General features: G+C 35.3%; 1 protein-coding gene across 1 annotated transcript in view; it reads left to right on the forward strand.

Moving 5' to 3' along the window:
• The window catches only part of IPO11 (importin 11), a gene marked incomplete at both ends in the record, with an annotated part of 102,462 nt that overhangs the window by 15,339 nt on the left and 67,517 nt on the right, over window positions 1-19,606 (forward strand). The window contains 13 exons of the mRNA XM_082013205.1: window positions 2,932-3,064; window positions 3,976-4,034; window positions 4,887-4,935; window positions 7,324-7,394; window positions 8,802-8,994; window positions 10,437-10,589; window positions 10,844-10,887; window positions 11,752-11,842; window positions 13,265-13,312; window positions 13,956-14,061; window positions 17,994-18,120; window positions 19,281-19,320; window positions 19,499-19,533. Coding sequence (XP_081869331.1) covers window positions 2,932-3,064; window positions 3,976-4,034; window positions 4,887-4,935; window positions 7,324-7,394; window positions 8,802-8,994; window positions 10,437-10,589; window positions 10,844-10,887; window positions 11,752-11,842; window positions 13,265-13,312; window positions 13,956-14,061; window positions 17,994-18,120; window positions 19,281-19,320; window positions 19,499-19,533 — 1,149 coding nt within the window. The remainder of the gene's footprint in view (window positions 1-2,931; window positions 3,065-3,975; window positions 4,035-4,886; window positions 4,936-7,323; window positions 7,395-8,801; window positions 8,995-10,436; window positions 10,590-10,843; window positions 10,888-11,751; window positions 11,843-13,264; window positions 13,313-13,955; window positions 14,062-17,993; window positions 18,121-19,280; window positions 19,321-19,498; window positions 19,534-19,606) is intronic.

Genomic DNA, 19,606 nt, shown 5'->3' on the forward strand with positions numbered 1-19,606 from the left:
TTTAATAAGCATATTCTCTGAGCAGGCTTTTTATGCTTAGATACTGGTTTTAAACTTGTGGATTGTTCAGTATCCAAAGTTCCTCTATCATCCAATTTGACATGGAAGAAAAATTTCAGTGAATCCAGTTTTACGATGTTTGGAACACTGTATATGTTCAATTTTTTGAACTTTAGATAGCAAAAGGTAATTTTCTGAGCATCTGGCACTATAGGGTTCACTTCTAAGGATGAATTTTTTTAATAATGGCAAAATTGGACAACTTTAGTCTGCTGCTTCTGTCTCCTGGTGAAGGGAATTCACATCTGTTGGGTGGCATGTGACTTTTCTTGGACAGTCAAAAAACCTTTTGTATAAGATGAAGCCATTTGAAGCTAAAAGTTCTAAAAGCTTAAGTAACAGATTTCAAACTTTCGTGATACTTTCAGATAACTATTTATAGTTTCAACCTTTTTTTAGTACAGCTCTAGAAACACCTGATAAATTTTTCATGTAATATGGTACTGGAAGATTACAAGGTGATGCTTACAGATAACGCATCTGTTATTGAACTATGTTACCTGAGGGTTAAAAAGAAAAATGTTGGATGATGTACAGATGTGTGATACAATAACTTGTAAATGCAGCTTATTTGTAACCTCATCTTTCCAGTGAATAGTACAGTTATGATTATAACTACATTAACAATCTTCAAGGTAGAATAAGTGCTGCTTTAGTACAAATAGAAAAATGTACTGTGTGGTTATATACCATTGATATGCTTATAAACATCTAGTTTCTTTTGAGCCTGTTTTTCTGGACTTAGCCTATGAAATGAGGATGGTGGCTCTTGTAAGTAAACCCAGTGAGTTTTGTTTTTCCATACAATAAGAATGTACTATTACATTTAGGAAGAAATTGACTGTGTATGTTAAAACCTGTGGTATTTGGATTTTTTTTTTTTGTGGTAGCACGTAGCCAGATAGCAAATATTGGAGAAGTGATATCATGAATTTACTGCAAATTGGTGAAAATACCGGTTACAGTTTTTCCCTAGTTCATTTGACATTAAGCTTTTGAGTCTTCCTGTTGCTTCTTGATCTGGGTTTTGAAAGAATGCTGTTATATTTTTCCAGTTTATCTGAAAAACTTGGTTTTTCTGAAACTGTGAATTACTGCACAATTTCCATCTTAAATTAGAGCACTTTACTTTACGATAGGACTGTAAAGAATTACAAGGTTTTGGGTACCTTCTCTGCTACTGGATACACACCATTCAGTTTAGTCTCTGACACACACACACCTTCCCCCCCTACACCCCCCTGCCCCTGCCTCTGCAGGTTTTTATGATTGTTCTGATTTCCTTGCTGCTTTGGAGATTGCTGAATCTTTGAAATATGGTCATAAATAGCAATTTTGAATAGGAATTCTCAGAATTACTGGCAGCCTATGAAATGCAACATTGAACAGATCTGCCATCTTTGCTTTTACTGTTACTATTAATTATGAGCAGTTTTCATTTATGAAGATACTTCATATTTATTCTTTAGCTTGGGTAACATTTTACCACCACCACCACCATGCTTTGCCTGTTTTACTGACTAGAGGAATTTTGCCTGTTTCACTGATGAAGGCAGCCTAGGCCCATGAGTGATTTCTTTAGGTCCTGCAGTAATACAAATTATAATGGCTAGCTGAATGACTTCAATTGTAAAAAATGTGGTGGGTCCTCCTAATGGATACTGTGTGTATTTGTGGTTCTGTCCTCCCAATTTTTAATAAAGCGATTATTGTTTGAAATTTTTTTATTAATAAGGTACACTGATTGGATGACAAACAAATGGGTTTATCCAGAGTATATTCTGCTATTAGGACTATTACTGCTGCTTTGGATTGTTGTTTTGGGTTGGGTGGGTTTTTTGTTTGTTTATTTTTTTAATCTGAGTTGTTACTGCTTACTGTTATGGTTAGTACTAGTGTATTCTATTTAAGAGACACCTGGCAAAATGCCCAAAGTAAACCCCTAAAACATGAGTAGGTTGAAATTACTGATGATTACTCAGTAATGTGTCTTTGCAACGCCACAAACACATCATTGAATAACTATGACTAGTTTCTACTGTCTCACCTTTACTTAGTCAAAGGAACCAAATAAAGGGGTCATATGTGGTTTTGATTCCATTGATGTCATGTATAACAGACAAAGTGCAGCTTCATAATTAAGGAAGAAAGTGACAGTGCTACCATAACTGAATGAGATATTCTTTATCTTATGTTTATATTTCAGATATCTTTATCAGTTTAAGTCCTGTTTGGAAACTGTAATATGAATTAAGTTTGAATTTTGTTCGGTGCTAGCCAATTAGAAACTATTTGTCATTCAATATTTTAAATAATTTGAAGCAAAAAGTCAGGGTTTGCAGCTATCAGCAAAAGAAAGTTAGTTTCAGTGTAGGCATTGTTCAGTACTATTTTTATTAGAGATAGGCATGTAACTGCTGACTGTGTCCCAGAGTAAGCTGATTCAGATATTAACTATACTGCAAGACAAACAGTTTAAGTCTTGTGGGAGAGGAGGCGATGAGGAGAGCTGATAGTTTTTTGAAGCATCATACCATATTATAGACCTGCATCTGTATTTAATGACAATCAGGTAAAAAAAGAGGCCTAAACAGTTACCTTTCAAGTGCAACAGTCAGACCAGGTTGTCAGGGGAGCAGGTGAGTCTATCATATTTTCAAATGAAGACAAGATCTTTTTCTGGAAAACATCTTTAGATCAGTTACAACTCAGTACAGCAAAGAAGCAAGTGAAACACATTGGCCTGTGATACACAAGAAGATGGATTAAATAATTTAACAGTCTGAACTGGCCTTTAAAATTTAGGAATTTATTATGCTATAGCCAAATTCAGACAATCAAATATATTACTGGTCTTTCTTCCTTTTGCAGCTTGCATCAGGTATTTATAGCTTTGCGTGTTCCTTGTGGAATCATCATACTGATACGTTCCTACAGCAAGTTTGTACAGGGGATGAAGCTGCAGCCATAAATTCGCTAGAAAGAACGCTGTTGTCGTTGAAAGGTAATAATATGGAATGTTATTAAATATAAGGAATCAAATAGTTTCTTTGCAGTGAATGAGTAAGACTTTTTTGGTAGAGTTAGCATTCTCTAGCAAAGCCATGCCCACTGGGAAAACCAATGTGTTTCTTGGTGTGTTTTACCTATACCTTTACCAAGACAAGGAAGATTGTTCACACAGAAGAGGGAGACGGTACTCTTGTTTCTCATTGTGTACCATTCTGATATGCATGTTTTAAGAAGTCAGAGTCAAGGAGATGGTGGGAAAGTGGAGGGCATAACAGGATGCTTTTTTCCATGTGTTATAATCCAGGCTTGCATCTGTCTAGGCACTTAATTGAGGAAGCTAAACTATGAATTTTGTTAAGTTCAGTGAAGAGGTAGCCTTAGCAGTCAGCATCAACCTCAGATGTAAATTCAAGTACTGATCAGTGGGATGAGTATGTGTCCTTACTGTACTTCGATGCTTTGAAAAATTGAGATGTTTGTGTGCAGCGCTTGCAGTGTAGATGATACCAGTCGTAAATTGTTTCAGAAGGTGCAGCATGCACCTGCTCTGGGTTACTGGTGGTGATAAACCTGAGAAAATCTGTAAGACAGTGTATAGACCCTAGTTGACTGTACTTGGCCCTTTTCCTGCTGCAGAACCTTTCAGAAGTTGAAATCTTACAGCTTTTGCAGAATTCTTCGTGATTCAGTAATTCTTGAGTTCTCTTCATTATTTTACACAAAATTACTTTAAAATTCAGTACGTTTCAACAAGATTAGATTCATGTTAGGTATGGTTTGAGGCATCCAAAGGCCCAAAATTAAATGTGTTTTTTAATATGGAGGATTGGAAGTAGTCACATTCTGAAATCTGTTGGAACAAGGGCTGAGAACTATCTACACAAGTAACTTTTTTTTTCCTAGTGCTTCGTAAACTGACAGTCCATGGATTTGTAGAACCTCATTGGAATGTAGAGGTAATGGTAAGTGACATATGTCTGTTTCTAGTGACTAGAAATCTGTGATGATTTCCGGTGCTGTTAGAGCTATGTTAAAAATCATTGAAAGTCACACATTTGTGTTATGTAAAGGAAGATTGAGCAACATGCTCTCAAAGTTGTCCTCTCATCAATTAAGAACTCTCAGATCCTAGATAGATCCTAATCACTGTGACACCAATGGCATGATCTTTAAAAAAAAGAAAAGGTACCCCTTCCAATTTACATGTCACGTGATATAATGACACTCCTATTGCCTACTGGAAGATGTCTTGTATGTACTCTGCCCCGTTGTTTGAAGAGGATGTTTTCATTTAATGATGAATGTAATGGCATACTTGTCCTACTGAATTCTATTGATAGAATTTTTCTGATTGAGATGAAAGCCTGTGGTATGCAGCCCATCTTGGGAGCGGGGGTGGGAAGGAAGGAAGGAACCCAAGCATCTCTCTTAACCCCAAAGACTGCCTGCTTTGCTGGGGGAATTGGTAACCTATGACCAACTTCCTAAACTAGGAAGTTGAGAACAGGAAGGAACTGGATAAGAAGATTGTAAAGCATATGTCTATTTACCTCTACCTCCTTCTACTAGAGATGCTGTGCTGTTTGTGTGGTGCTAATAAGGTCAGTTTGGATCATCTATGCAGTCTGCTAGCTAGATAATTATTTCATGAGGAAATTGCTTATCTGAGATAATCAGTTAGTTCAAAGTGATAAGGTGATGTCAGAGCTAGTAACACAGCTGAACTGACTTCAATTTGCCTCAACTTTCCTCCCATAATACAGTGCCAAAAAAAATTCATCTGTAAAAGACACATATACTTTTATATTTTTCAGGGTTTTCTACATGCAGTGTTTGAACGGCTGAAACAGTTTCTGGAGTGTAGTAAGTATCTGAACGCTTTTCCTTGTATTAGTTGTTTAATATTAGAAGCTGAATAAAAACAGTTTAGTGCATCATCTTTAATCATTTAGGTGCAAGGTATTTTTTACAAGTGCCAAGCTATTACTTTAAATGTTGCAGAAACTGTCAGAAAAGCCTTCAGTAAAAATGTCCTTTCTGTATCAACAGACTAAAATCCCACTAAAATTATACTTGGTGTGATAATGCCAATTAAAAAAAAAATCTTAAACCAAGAGTTCACCAAGTATCCATATGACAATATGTAGATGCTACTAAAAGCCAGATCTTCTTGAGTTTTCTTCTTTGGGAGGATTTTATGTTTTTCCTGGAGATTGCCCCATGTTTTGGTAAGTGTCAGATGGGAAGTAAAGACCACGTTCAGCTATACGTACTTTATAACTGGAAGAGTAGTAGTTTGAGACAGGCAACCACAGGTTAACACAGTCAACAGAAATACAAGCATAATTGGCAGATGTTAGTGCTTTTACCTGCAGGAAGTAAAAAGGAGATGTTCAGCAGTGTTGCATCTGAACTCGCTACTCTTCTCTTGCTTGTACACTTGTAGTAGACCTGGTGCAAGCCATTCATTCATTTGAAGCCTGTCAAGTCATGCTTTTGGGATTCAACAACAGTTTTTCTGAGAAGATGTCTAAACTGAGTAGAAAGAATTTTTTTGATACAAATGAAGGTATTTGGCTCGGGAGTCTGTATTTAGGTGCGAGGGGTTGATCTGGGCTCTGAGCTTTGTTTCTAGGAAAGACAGCAATTGCCAGTCTGTTCAATGACAAAATAAGACATGTTTTTTGCCTTCTAAAATGCAGGCTGCTTTGCATGAAACTGTTTGCCCTTTCTACTATGCTGTAGTCATGCTCTTTTTGGCCCTTCTTTCATTTTTTGCGAGTTAATTACCTATCTTTAATAGACTGAATTGAAGGCCATCCCATCCTGAAGCTTGGTGGTTATCATAGTCCCCTAGAACATGAGTACTGTGCGTTTTAAATGTTATAGAATCATAAAATAGTTTGGGTTGAAAGGGACCTTTAAAAGTCACCTAGTCCATCCCCCCTGCAATGAGCAGGGACATCCCCAACTAGAACAGGTTGCTCAGAGCCCCATCCAACCTTACCTGGAATGTTTCCAGGGATGGGGCATCTACCACCTCTCTGGGCAACCTGTACCAGTGTTTCATCACTCTCATTGTCAAAAATTTCTTCCTTATATCTACTTTAAATCTTTCATCTTTTAGTTTAAAACCATTACCCCTTGTCCTGTCGCAACAGGCTCGTATCTTTCTTACAAGCCTCCTTTAAGTACTGAAAGACCGCAAGAAGGTCTTCCTGAAGCCTTCTCTTCTCCAGGCCGAACAACCCCAACTCTCTCAGCCTGTCCTCACAGGAGAGGTGTTCCACGCCTCTGTCCATTTTGGTGGCCCTTCTCTGGACCCGCTCCAACAGGTCCATGTTGTTCCTGTGTTGAGGGCTCCAGAGCTGGACGCAGGATTCCAGATGGGGTCTCACCAGAGTAGAGGGGCAGAATCCCCTCCCTCGACCTGCTGGCCACGCTGCTTTGGATGCAGCCCAGGATACAGTTGGCCTTCTGGGCTGCGAGAGCACATTGCCGGCTCATGTCCAGCTTTTCATCCATCAGTACCCCCAAGTCCTTCTTGGCAAGGCTGCTCTCAATCCCTTCATCCCCCAGCCTGTATTGATAGCAGGGGTTGCCTCAGGATGTCCTAAGATAAGAACTGAGCTGAAGCTTCCCATTTCCACTTTTCTAATTAGCAAGTTTTTTGCAAAAGCAGGCATAACTACCTTACAATATTAGTGTTTACATTTATTATATCATGTTTTTTGTCTGTATGCCCTCATTATGGCTCTTTTTTTATAAAAACTTTATCTATTTTTTGTAAATACAGAATGTTTTCCAGTCTCCATAATCAATTATTTTTTCAAGTGGAGCTCCTAGAAAAGCATGTAGTATTATGTAGTAAGGATATACCATAATTTTAAGGGCATTTTCATCTTCTCAGTGCTTTTTTATTTCTTGTGTATGCTAGCATTTGTTTGCATTATTTTAACTGTCTTTTCTCATTGAGTTGTCTGTAATGATGTCACAATTGTTTTATTCAGATAAGTTACGGTGAGTTTCACTGCAGCTGAGAGAAATTGTTAAAGATTCCCGCTCCCCGTACTCAACACCTTGAATTTGACTTTGAATTTATTCTGACATAGGACTTTTTTCTGCCTGCCATAATCCCTGAACTAGAGATAAAACACTTTGTTGTCCGTGTTAATTTTTTTAAAACTTAGCTATCCAGAAACAAAGGAACAGTCTGAAAATATGATGGTTGTTTAATATCTGATTTACCAGGTAGAAGTATAAGAACAGAAAATATATGCAGAGATCGTCTAGAAAAAACTATAATTCTGTTCACTAAAGTGGTAAGTAAATTCTCCATTCAGTTACTGAATAGTTTTCTATTCTGGAGAAGCAGTCCGCATTTGGATATGTATGTGCCTTAAAGCCAATAAGTTTCAGACCTTTTAAAGAAATGGAAGGTAATGCAACTTAAAACTTCTTTTGTTTTGAAATATATTCTTGAAATACTTTTTTTTAAAGAAAAGGGTGTCTATTTACTCCTGCTGACATAAGTTGCAGAAATGAAGTACGCTTCCTTAGCTGGAAAAAAATGTAATGCATTCCATAAGTAAATTATTTAGCTAGGATTTTGCTCAAAAAGGAATTCTGGAAGTTTTGCTAAAGCATTGGTATCAGTATTGCTCAATAAAGAAGAGAGAAATGCTTCATCCTGTCTTTTATAAGTAGTTCGATTGCTATTTCTAAGGCCCTGTCAGTTCTATTGAATAACTGGCTACTTTTAGTTTATTGACAGAAAATTAACAAAAAACTCTTATCCTCTGTGACTTTTGTATTACATTGTATTATATATTTGGGGTTGTCAGCTAATTCTGTGCAACAATTAATTGCATATATTATCCAAAGGTAATTTTACCATTGTCGCTTGCTCTGTTTTTAAAAAGTATAAAATTGTACATTTCCCATTGTACAGTTCCCATTGTCTTCAGAGTCTATTTCAGGGCTATGGATCTTATTTAAGTATTCAGCCTGATTATCAGAAGCAGGAGGCACCTGTCAGCTTCACCAAAATTGAACTGAAGGTGATCTGACCCAATGTTTTTAGTCCTTGTCATAGTACTTCTGACTTTGAACTACCAAGCAAAGTATGTGAGGCATGTGCATCTTTCTTCATAGTCCTGAAGAGAAAATACACTTTAATAGATAATCTACTACCTGTAGAAATTCAGATGCAAGAATTTAGGCTTAGGCATTTTTGCAGTAGTAGAGAAGATGAAAGGAATTGACCAGTGCATTCTAGACAGCTAGTTGGAAAAGCTAGGCTGAAAAAGCAAGTGCTTATAGTGCAGTGGCAGAGGGACAAAAAAAGAGTAAGTTGTTTCCCTCATGCCTCTTCGAATAATTCTGATAGGGATGAATTAGCTGCTAAAATGTTCAGGGTTTTAAGTGTGGCTGATATGTTTTATACACTGTATTGCTAGCAAGCTGGTCTAGTTGAAAACAGGTATCATTCCTTAAACTCAAAAGAAGGTAATTTTGAATGTGAATCAAGAATTTCAGGGCAAAATAATGCTTCATTAACCATTGATACTTATCTCTTCCTAATTTCCTGTCTGTATTCAGTTTTCTTTTCTTTAGTTTTATATACATTCGCACTTGTTTTTGATAACTAGTTTATGAAAGCATTTAATAAAAGACTTGCACAAAAAGTAATTTGTTTTCTCTTGCTCTTCTACTTACTTAATTTTTAGCTTTTGGACTTCCTGGATCAACATCCTTTTTCATTCACCCCTTTGATTCAGAGATCTTTGGAGTTTGCTGTAAGCTATGTTTTCACAGAGGCTGGTGAAGGAATTGTATTTGAGCGATTTATTGTACAGTGCATGAATCTCATTAAGATGATCGTAAAAAATTATGCTTACAAGCCATCCAAAAATGTTGAAGGTATTGCTGCTATTTACTAAAAACAATTTTTGTATCTTGAGAAACAATTTGCTAGTTGTTCCCAACAGTAGAACTCCTTTAAGACATTCTTTTGAAGCACTTAATGTTTTAATAGTAATGTATGCTTCTGTCTCTATATTGATGATTCTTATATCGATGGTTAAAGTATTTATATGTATAGGCATTGACTTGCTAAAGTACTTTTAAATACAAAAAGACCGTCAATATCTTTTGTTGATTGTTTTAGTTTTCATTGAACTAATTTTAAGAAGTATTGAGGTATGGAATTTGGTTTGTTTTCATCAAATGGTTTGATGCATCTTTCCCTTGAGAAATGTTTGATAAAATGGGGTATTTGCTGTAATTAACTAATACCAATACTCTGATAGACAGAAGCACAGTGAGTTTGACATGCATTTGAATATCAAGCAGTTTTTATGTTCTGCTTTGTCAGCCTGTGTTTCATTCTGAATCTTCATACACTGCTGTATGTATGTATAACAAAAAATAGAATTGAACTATATTAAAAAAAAACAAAAAAACTTCCACATTAATTTGACATTTGACAATGACTAGATAACAATTAACATTCTTTTTCTACATTTGGAAAAAAGGTTTCATGAACATACTGGTCTTGGTCAGATTACACAAACCCAGCATTTAAAATTCCTGAGAATATTGATGTATTTCAGTGTTACTCCATAATTTTATAACACACTAGAATGTCCTAAATCCATGATTATTAAAAGAAACTTCTACTTGCAGAAGTTCATAGTTGTGTTTGAGTTTTTGAGATAGAAACATGGTCACTTGAGACAACAAGAATGTAGCACATTCTGTTAAAAGCTATAATACTTGGCTTTTTGAGAACTGGATGATTAAAAAAAAATTAAAATAGAAAATTTAATTTTCTTAACTTCTGAGTGACATATGCATAGTGTAAAGTATTTGATTTTATTGCTGCTTTCTTTAATAATGTTAACTCCTAAAAAAAACAGGTTATTTTTAAGATTGTATTTGGATAAACTTTCTGAATAGGTATAAATGAAACTTTCTTTGAGTTTTGTGTGTTTTTTTTAATTCAGTAATGATAAATAAATAAATGAAACAAAAGCAACAGCTAGACAGTTTTTTTTTTTTTTCTTTGCAGCTACATAGTAGCTGAAGAGCATTATAAATACTTTGTGAAGCCCTAATGACCCTTCGGTCTTATTTTGCTGTTAGAGAACTCTCTTAAAAGTAAATGCATTTGGGAATTTAACTTTCTTTAAAAAAGTACCATCTTAAAACTCTCTTATGAAAGTCTGCCATGAAAATGTATTTTTCTTTTTCTCTGAGAATAAGAATTTCTTGTCTATTGATTTCTTACTAATTTTACTAGCCTACTGTTTGATCATTAAGCCATTTAATTGTAATTTGGAATTGTCTATGTTTTATTTCAGATAGCAGTCCAGAAACTCTTGAAGCACATAAGATAAAGACAGCATTTTTCACATATCCAACACTAATGGAAATATGTAGGAGATTAGTCACTCACTATTTCCTACTGACAAAGGAAGAATTAACGATGTGGGAAGAGGACCCAGAAGGCTTCAGTAAGAAATGTGTTGTAGCTGCAGTTTATTTAGATATTGGTGTAAGAGTTTCCTATCTGCATTGCCTCTACAAATTGCTTACTGCAATATTGTCCGTTTCATTTTCTGCAGGCTGGTTACATGGACAAATCCTCCCTCTAGAGGCTCTTTTCGTAATGAGAGATTTCTCAGTAGTTTGATATCACGTATCTAAACACTAAACTTTATTTGAACCATAGTTGAAATAATACTCTTTCCTTTCTTTGAAATAATAGCTGTAGAAGAGACTGGAGGAGATTCTTGGAAGTACAGTCTCAGAGTAAGTGTTTCAATTCGAAAGAGAAGAATTCACCATTTCTGGATGCATTTCTTGGTACTCTGGTAACTGAGAGATGATATTTGATAGAAAGATAAGCGTGTGCTTTTCAAAAAAACTGTAGTTAAAGACATTTCATTAGAATTAGTATAAATTAACTTTGTTCATTCTTTCAATGTTCAAACATGCTGAAATACACTGGAAACTGTGCATTTCATATTCTAGGAGAGAGGGGAAAATGATCTTGCTTCAGGATTTCTATTGTGTAGTATCTTATGGTTATTAAACACAGTGGAAATTATCTCTTCTTTAAACTGATATATAAACTGGTAACTGATGTTATCACTTAGGACTTTCTTCATTTATTGTGTCTACTAACAAAGTTTCAGATGTTAGTTTCCCGATTATCTCTGCTGTGATTTGCTTTTGTAGAGAGAGCTCATAGTTTATTTGCTGTGCTACTTTAATTTTAAAGCTAATAAACCCAACCTTATGCATCTAGTGTGTTCTAAGTGCAAATGGGTATTCAGTCCAGATGACTCAGCTAGAGCTAGTCCGAAATGAAACCGTGACATACCTACAGTGTGGTTGCTGGCTCCTCAACACCAGCTGTTTCACTCCACAGATCAGTTGTCCTTGTACTGCAGAACTGGTTGATTTAGATACAGCCACCAAAACAGTCCTAGAGTTAAGAATATTGTATAGTAGGAAGAGTAGTATTTCATATAATACTGATTTTACTATTGTATATTACATTTCAAATAACCTTTAGTACATAATACTCAGCACTTAACAAATTTTAGCATAAAATGTATTTGAACTGCCTTTATTTTGATAGATTCTAAAACAGATTTATTAATTTTTCAGCCATGCACGGAAGTTCTTTTTATTGATATTTTCCATGAATATAATCAGACTCTTACACCTGTGCTTTTAGAAATGGTTCACAGTCTACAAGGTAAGTTCTTTAAAAAAAAAATAAATAAAGGAACCGTAAGATGTAAAATTCTTTACATTTGCTTTTGCCAACTGTTAAACAATTTTACCGTGTGATACCTAATTTTATGTAGTGCATTCACTCTGTATATTTGAAAGGACATGTTAATATTTTAAATTTATTACTAAACCTACCATAAGGAAAATGCAGTGTATATATAGGAAGAGGAATTCCTAAGGATTCTTTACTTTTTGCCATAACTATTTTAGAAAGATTGAGGCATTTCTGCTTTCCTGAGGATTCAGGATTTCTTGAGAATGGTTGACAACCTTAATAAATTCTGCAGGTTATTTTTTACTGGGAACTTCCTGTTCAAATGTTGCAAGGCAGTTTATGGTAATTCTTCCATGTCTCTGCAAAATCCTGTGAAAAAAACCTTTAAAAGTTCAAGTTATGCTGTCATTTTGGAAAGTATAGAGGACTTTCCAAATCTGAAGAATCTCCTTTAAAAATTTAGTATTTTTCTGTAGTCTTCATACATTGAGGAATTATTCAAGTTTGCTTCCCCGCCAAACTGAGTTTTGTAGTGGCCATGAAAGAAAATGAAAAGTGGTATCTGCCACTTTATTTTCCCTGTCATTTCAGCTCTATCCCATGTTGTGTGTTACCTGACTTAAGTTCAAATACAAAATATTGTTATCAGAATGCATCAGTACATTCTATTAAATAGAAATAAATACTCATTTTCTGAGCATGGTTTCTGACTTCAAAGAATCTCTTCGTAAAATACTTCATGTATGTAAGTTTCAGGATGGCTTGCTGTGCTGTGATACTGGGAATGGTAGAAGGTTCCTTACAACAGGGTTGACAGTTACTCTGTTTTCCAGGAGTTATGGCAGTTAATACTTTCATGCTAAAAGGTACATGTACACATTTTTTTGCTTCTGTGGCCCCTAGTAGCCATTTCTGGATGTTTTCAACTTGAGAATTACTGTTGAAGTAGCAGAAGAATTAATTAATTTTTAAGATTTTGGATAATTTTTACGTACACATTGTAAGTACACATGCACACGTATATAAAGTATATAGGAACTAGGCCTAGGACTCTGTTGGAAATAGTACCACGTGGTTGATAGTCTTCAGCAATTTGCACGTTTTTAATCTGTTGATTTAAAATACGTCCTTCTGACTTACTTGTGTATAGCTGTTAAAAATGTCCAGCTCTGAAGAAGTCAGCAAAAATAGGGTAGGAAAGCAGAGATTTGATTTTAGTTTCTATACTTTCTTTGGTGAATATACTGAAATAACTGAACTTGTGAATAAAACAAAAATAACAAAGCAGTCTTAATTCACAGCATACTTATTTAAAATGTAAAAATGTGAAGTTGCATGCATTCTTTGTTCTAGTTATGCTTTTTTCTTCATTTTACCTTTGTCTTGTAGGATCTACCAACGTGGAAGATACCAATGCTATACTGATTAAAGATGCTGGTAAATTAATTTTACTTTACCTTTGAAGTAACAGAGCCACTTTTGTGTATGTGCTTGACTTCTTAAAAATTACACGAAGAATTTGCAAGATTTCTTTTTGTCCAGCCATTTGGAAAGTAGGACCTAAATCCTGTTTCTCTTTGCACTTGATGTCAGTCTTCGCTTTTTGAAATGCTTATGTAAAAATATGGTGCTTTTTTCAGCTTTTTTGTAAAACAAACCCTTAGACAATCTCCCTTACTGTCGTGTCCTTTCCTCTCTGCAAATAAATGAGCTACAGGGCTTCCATGGAGATACTCTGACTGTTTTACAAGTAAGGAGATTGTATGACAAAAGGAAAGAGTTGTCTAAAGCCTCTGATGGAACCATTCTCGATGTTAGATTAAGATCTTCATTGCTCTTACAGCTTTTAACTGTTTTCAAGAGTCTGAATTTTCTTCTGTAATACCTTTATTTTACTAAAATTTCTCCAGAGTTCGCTTCGCCATCGTCTGGTAATCTTTCTTTAGAAAGATATGCTTTAGTTTTATTTTCTGTATTATGTTCAGGTTATAAAAAGTGTTTTTTGAAACTTAAATTAGTTTGATTATTTAGTATTAAAAAATAAACATTTAAGCAAACCATAACTATTGTTTTTCCCCAGTGTATAATGCGGTTGGACTGGCTGCTTATGAACTATTTGATAGTGTGGATTTTGATCAGTGGTTTAAAAATCAACTATTGACGGAACTACAGGTTGCTCATAACAGGTAAACACCTTGGTTTGTTATGCCTTCCTTTAAATAGGAACTGTTGATACAAATCTGGTAAGATATAATATCTAATAATTGCAGACTTAAAAAGTACTCAGACATATCCACTAAATGAGCAGAGGTATGAAATACATGTAGATAACTGATACTGTCACAGAAGAGACAGTATTCCTGACAGTTTCTGTTTATGTGTAAATTACTCTGTGGTGGGTATTTCCAGGGTTCTGTAAAAACATAAGTCTGTCCTCTTGCATATATTTGAGTTGACTAAACTTTTTCAGGACAACCACTTTTGCTTGTTCAAAGAAAGGTATTTAGGCCTCCTGAGATCCCAGAGCCCTTTAGGCAGCAGAGTCCAACTGATATGTGTGGAAATAATCTCTGTAAAACTGTAGCTTAGCAAAAATAGTGATTCATTCTTCTCTACTAGTTTAAATACAAGCCCCCTGTAGCACTCTTCAGTTAATTTTGCCAGCAGTAAAGTGGAGAAGTAAGGATTTGGATTGTGTTGTAAAGTGTAAATGATCACAGGCTGGTTCATAAAGAGTATGATACAGCCAGTCTGTTGTGGGTTTTCCTTCTCACCAAGGTCCTCTTCACTTGGATGGCCTTCACATGAGTACCTTTATTTTGTTTGGCAGATACCATAGGGTATTTTGAAAGATAGGTTTTGGCATCTCAGTACATACTGATCTGTCCATCTCTACAATTGACTAGAAGATCGTGTTCCTCCTTGTTCCTCAAACTGTCACTCTTCCCTCCAGGGAAGGACAATGACTACTCTTGTATGTGCTAATCCTCATCAGATGATTTCCCACTCACACTTTGACTCTGAATAAGTATGTCCTATTTCTCTCATCAGAGTCATTGGAAATTATCCTAGTGTCATTTGAAGAACTTTTTTTTCTACATTTGAAATTCATCTTACCAGATGTAATTGTTAGCTGAAATGTAAACTAATTTGTTTGCTAACAGCCTTAGGAGCTACTATAAATTGTAAATAATTTTCCATAATGTTGCCAGCCAGCTTTTTTTATTGCCAAATGCCAGTTATAAACACTTTCTTTACAAATACAGTTCAATTTCATGTAGAGTGGAAGATCTTGCTAAACTTAGAAATATTAATATGTTTCTTTTCATTACAATGTACTTTAAAAAAAGTAATTATTTTTTTACTTCTGCGTGTATAACCTTACTTCAGAGTTACAGAATAATTGCCACAGTTGTTTAGCTGGTGTCTCCTAATATTTTATTCATCTTCTCATTAGTTTTGTTTTTTTTTTTCATATGTTCTCAACTTCACCTTGCTATCTACCAATGGCCAAGCAGTCTAATGGTTAGGCTAAATGTCAGAAGAGCGGGAAAAAATGGGAGATCTTTTATGTATGATTGATCCCTTGTTGTTGTGCCGCACCAGCACCGATTTCTGAATAACACTGCTATGGTATTTGTAGCACATGCTGGCTTTGGCATTTTTATGCTCTCCACCTGTATAGCATAAGTAAAATGGACAGAAGTCTTCTGCGGTTGATGTATTTGTATTTACAGTAGGGAAGTAGGGAAGACACCTGATCTAACCATTTGGTTGGCATTTGTGATATCCCAAGATGAAATTCCTTTTGGGACAGAAGCTTGCAGTAGAAGTCATCCAGAAGTGTGAAGCCTTGTTTCTTTAACTGCTTCTACTGCCAGCATCATTTGAGACTGCCACAGCAATAAGGGAGATAGTGTTAGTAGTTCGAATGTTCAGATAAAGCAGATTGGAGGGTATCATCTGCTGTCCTACAGAATGTCCCATGGTAATTAGCACACTTCTTCAAACTGGTTCATGTTTGGGAACACAAACCTATGTGTTGTCAGCAGTGACTGTAGAGATTGCTGGTTTTTGTCGTCTGAATGTTTCATTGTCTGTTGATACTAAGGCTGTCAACCATGACCATAACAGTAGGAGAAATATGGGATAAAAGAAAAAATGTTCTTAAAGATTTTTAGAAACATTGCATTGCCAAATTTATCACTTGCCGTAATATTTAGTTTTGTACTGAGTAAGGAGAAATTTCTCCCTAACATGATAATAGTTTACTAAATACAATCTTTTGCAATAATTTAATCGTAAAATAACTTTTCCTGCTGAGAGAGAAAGTGTCAGTGTGAGACTTAGTACTTTGGTATCAAGTAAGATACTTTTGATTTGAATGTCTGAATGCTGTCCAGACTACCATCCTATGACTATTGCAACAGAAGCTGCCTTAGTTTGGAATATGGTCACTTTTCCCGTGTGAGGTTTAGATCCAGCAGGCTCTGCTTATACTTAGTCAGTCTGTGCATCTTAGCTAATGATGTTCTAAGAGGTGAGCTTTTCCCAGAAACAGTGAACATGGAAAAGGTAGGACCTCAAAAATGAGTGCCTATAAGCAGAAGAATTTCTTGGAAGTTTAAGTCCTTTTAAAAAAAAAAAAAACAAACAAAACAAACACCACTTCCCCCCCCCCCCCCCCCCCCGCCAAAAACCCGCAAAAAAACAACCCCAAAAGCATGCTATCTTTTCTCTGGCAGAGAGAAAGAATATAAAGATGCAGGTAGGATGTATGGATTGTACAACAGGTATCACCAGGGCTGAAAATCAATTATGTACTTATGTGATTTTCAAGTTCTCTTTATGTGATAGTGGTTTGAAAACTATCCAGCACTAATCTCAAGAAAAACCTCTTAGTATTTTCATATTCTCATTTTTAGAAGGTTATGTATCAGCATGAGCATTCTAAGAATAGAAAAAGTTGTATCATCACAGCTTCTTGAATAAATAGGAGGACGTGTTAGTACGGCAACATCTTGTGTAAGTCATACTTCATCATGGGTTGTTCATACTTCACTGCCACTCAGTCACTCTCAAGCAACACAGGAATGTTATTCATTATTAGCTTTGCATTCCAGTCTAACGAACTGCTGTATAGCTGCTACTTTCAGAATATTCATGTCCTCTGAAGGTGTGCTTTGGTAATTATCTCATGGTTATGGGAATGGTTAAAAAAATCACTTTTATTAAATGTGAAGAAGCCTCAGTAACTTCAGTTTAAATTGCTTTCTTCATGGCTTACAAGGCAGAGGTTCATCAAATGAAAAATACATTTAGGATAACAAGGCAAAACAATTTCTTACTTAAACTTCTGTGATTAGGGTTCATCTTGCCTAACTTTATACATGTATAAGTTAAACATTTAAATCAGAGCTACTCTTCCTGATAGGCTTTTACAATTGGTGGAGAACAATAGCAAATCTACAGAATGCTTTTCTCAATCATTATGTTAGTCAATTCAGCTCATTGTTTTTCTGGTTCTTACTTCTTTCCATTGACTCTAAAGCTGTTTATAGGTTGGTTTGTGTCCTTCTTGCAGCAATGGTGCAAGATTAGATGAGGTCAGTTTTTTTCTGAGAATAGTTTTAGACTGCTGATATGAAATACTCTGTCAGTTGCTGTAATGCAGTACTTAAGTTTGCATTTTTAAATTGTATGTGACCTAAAATTTTGAGCATAAAAGCAATGTCAAGGAAATTGCTGGGAAGTATGGTGAAAGCGGTAGATGCCAGCAGTAATAAACGTAAGATTTATTTTTAGTTTCTTATACTGGTGTGGTCTATGTTGAATAAAATATATCTCTAGTGAGGCCTTCAAGATTCAGTCATTTAGGATGAAAGTTACCTTTTCCAGACTAAGTTGGTGTTTCCTAAGCCTTTTAGTGAAGAATTTTCATGAAAAAGATGTCTGCATTAAAGTTCTAAAGTTGGTCTTGGCAAACTCAATCTTTTAATAATTGTTCTGGGGAGTAATGTTTTCCTAGTGATCCTTAGATTTCTTTTTCATCAAAGTGTTCTGAAACAGCAAGTATAATGAGTTAAAGAGTACAATTTTTTTTCCCCCACTTTTAAAGATATAAACCAATACGCCGACGAGTTATTTGGCTGATTGGACAGTGGATTTCCGTAAAATTCAAATCAGACTTGAGACCTATGTTATATGAGGCAATTCGTAACTTGCTTCAAGACCAGGACTTAGTGGTAAGTATAAGTAAGTAATGTTTTGGATTAAACGTGTTCTATAAGCACAGGAGAAATATAAATACCATACCTTACGTAAACTTGATTGAGAACCTCATAACATCACACCTTCAAGTCTGTTGTGTCTTGCAAAATGTAATCTGTTAGGAAGTTGCGGGAGTGTTTAATTGTGGAGATGTTGAACAATAAAGTCAAAGACATGAAACGAGCCCTTAAGAGATGTTCACTAGGTGATGACTTTGGTGGGAAAATGAATGGCAATAGCAACAGTCTGTTTTTTGTAAGAAGAAAGTTGTGAAGTGTCTTGAGATAAATAATTTATAAGAAATGAATGCTTTGTGTAAATAGAGTTATTCTGTCACTAGTCTGTGCAGTACACAGTATTATTTAAGCATCAACATAGCTACCTGCTAATAGAACATGATGAATGGCATTGGTTGCCAAGCTGATTGAGTACAATTCTGTGGTTTTAAGCTACAATTCCAGTTTACCAGCAAGTGAGGTTGAGTTGAGAAGCTGGTTTTGCAATGGTTTCTCCTTTTTAAAAATTTTTAAACAAACACACCTTTTTGGTTTGTGTTGTTTGGGAAGCCAACAAATAAACCCAATAAACCTAGCTAGTTTGTTAGTTAAATATTCGTAACCAGAAGTCATAATAGTTATTTCTGCTAAAGATGTCTGGAATCATGAAGCAGGATGTGTTTTTGTGTCAGTGTTGTTACTGTCTTCAGTTAATGCTTTCTGAGCATCAGAACATCTAGCAGGGAAGAACTCACTTGTTGAGTTTAGTTGATTTTATGCTTTTGGGTGACAGCAAGCCATGAAGTAATCCCAAGTTAAACTCCTCCTGTATTGCAAGAGTTTCTATCACAGGTTAGATATCTTCTTGTTTAATTCTTTCCTGACCTTCGTAAGGTTTTGCCTGAGTAGTTTCGCCAGGTGATACTATTTTACAATGCCAAATAAACTGTAAAGTATACTAAAATGAAAGCAAGTGAAAGTGTTTGAGTTGAACTAACTACATTTTTTAGAGGATGACAGAACACACAGAATGATTCAATTGCCAAAACAGCAACTTGTTTGATATTGTCAGATATTATGTCGATAATCAAAATGTTTAATGGATGTATATATCATGCTTCTTGACTTTTGCTTTTCAGGTCCGTATTGAAACAGCTACGACACTGAAGTTAAATATCCTTTTATAGGCAAAGATACTTCATTAGTTCTTAATTCAGAGTTACTGGAAAATAATATTAAACTTAATACCAAATTCTTCCCATTATAATTTTTGTGTATCCATGAAATATTTTCTTATTTGTGTCTTATACCCATCTGCAATTTGTATTATGTTTCCTTAATGATTGTTTACCTGTAGATGACTTCGAGTTCAGAACTGACCAGTTTTTACCAGTAAGAGCACTTATATGAGCATGTTCTGATGACCAGATAGATACATAGGGGAAAGCAGTAAAAAAAATATTTT

This window comes from Phaethon aethereus (genome assembly GCF_964289735.1).
Source record: "Phaethon aethereus genome assembly, chromosome: Z".
Classification (NCBI taxonomy): Eukaryota; Metazoa; Chordata; class Aves; order Phaethontiformes; family Phaethontidae; genus Phaethon; species Phaethon aethereus.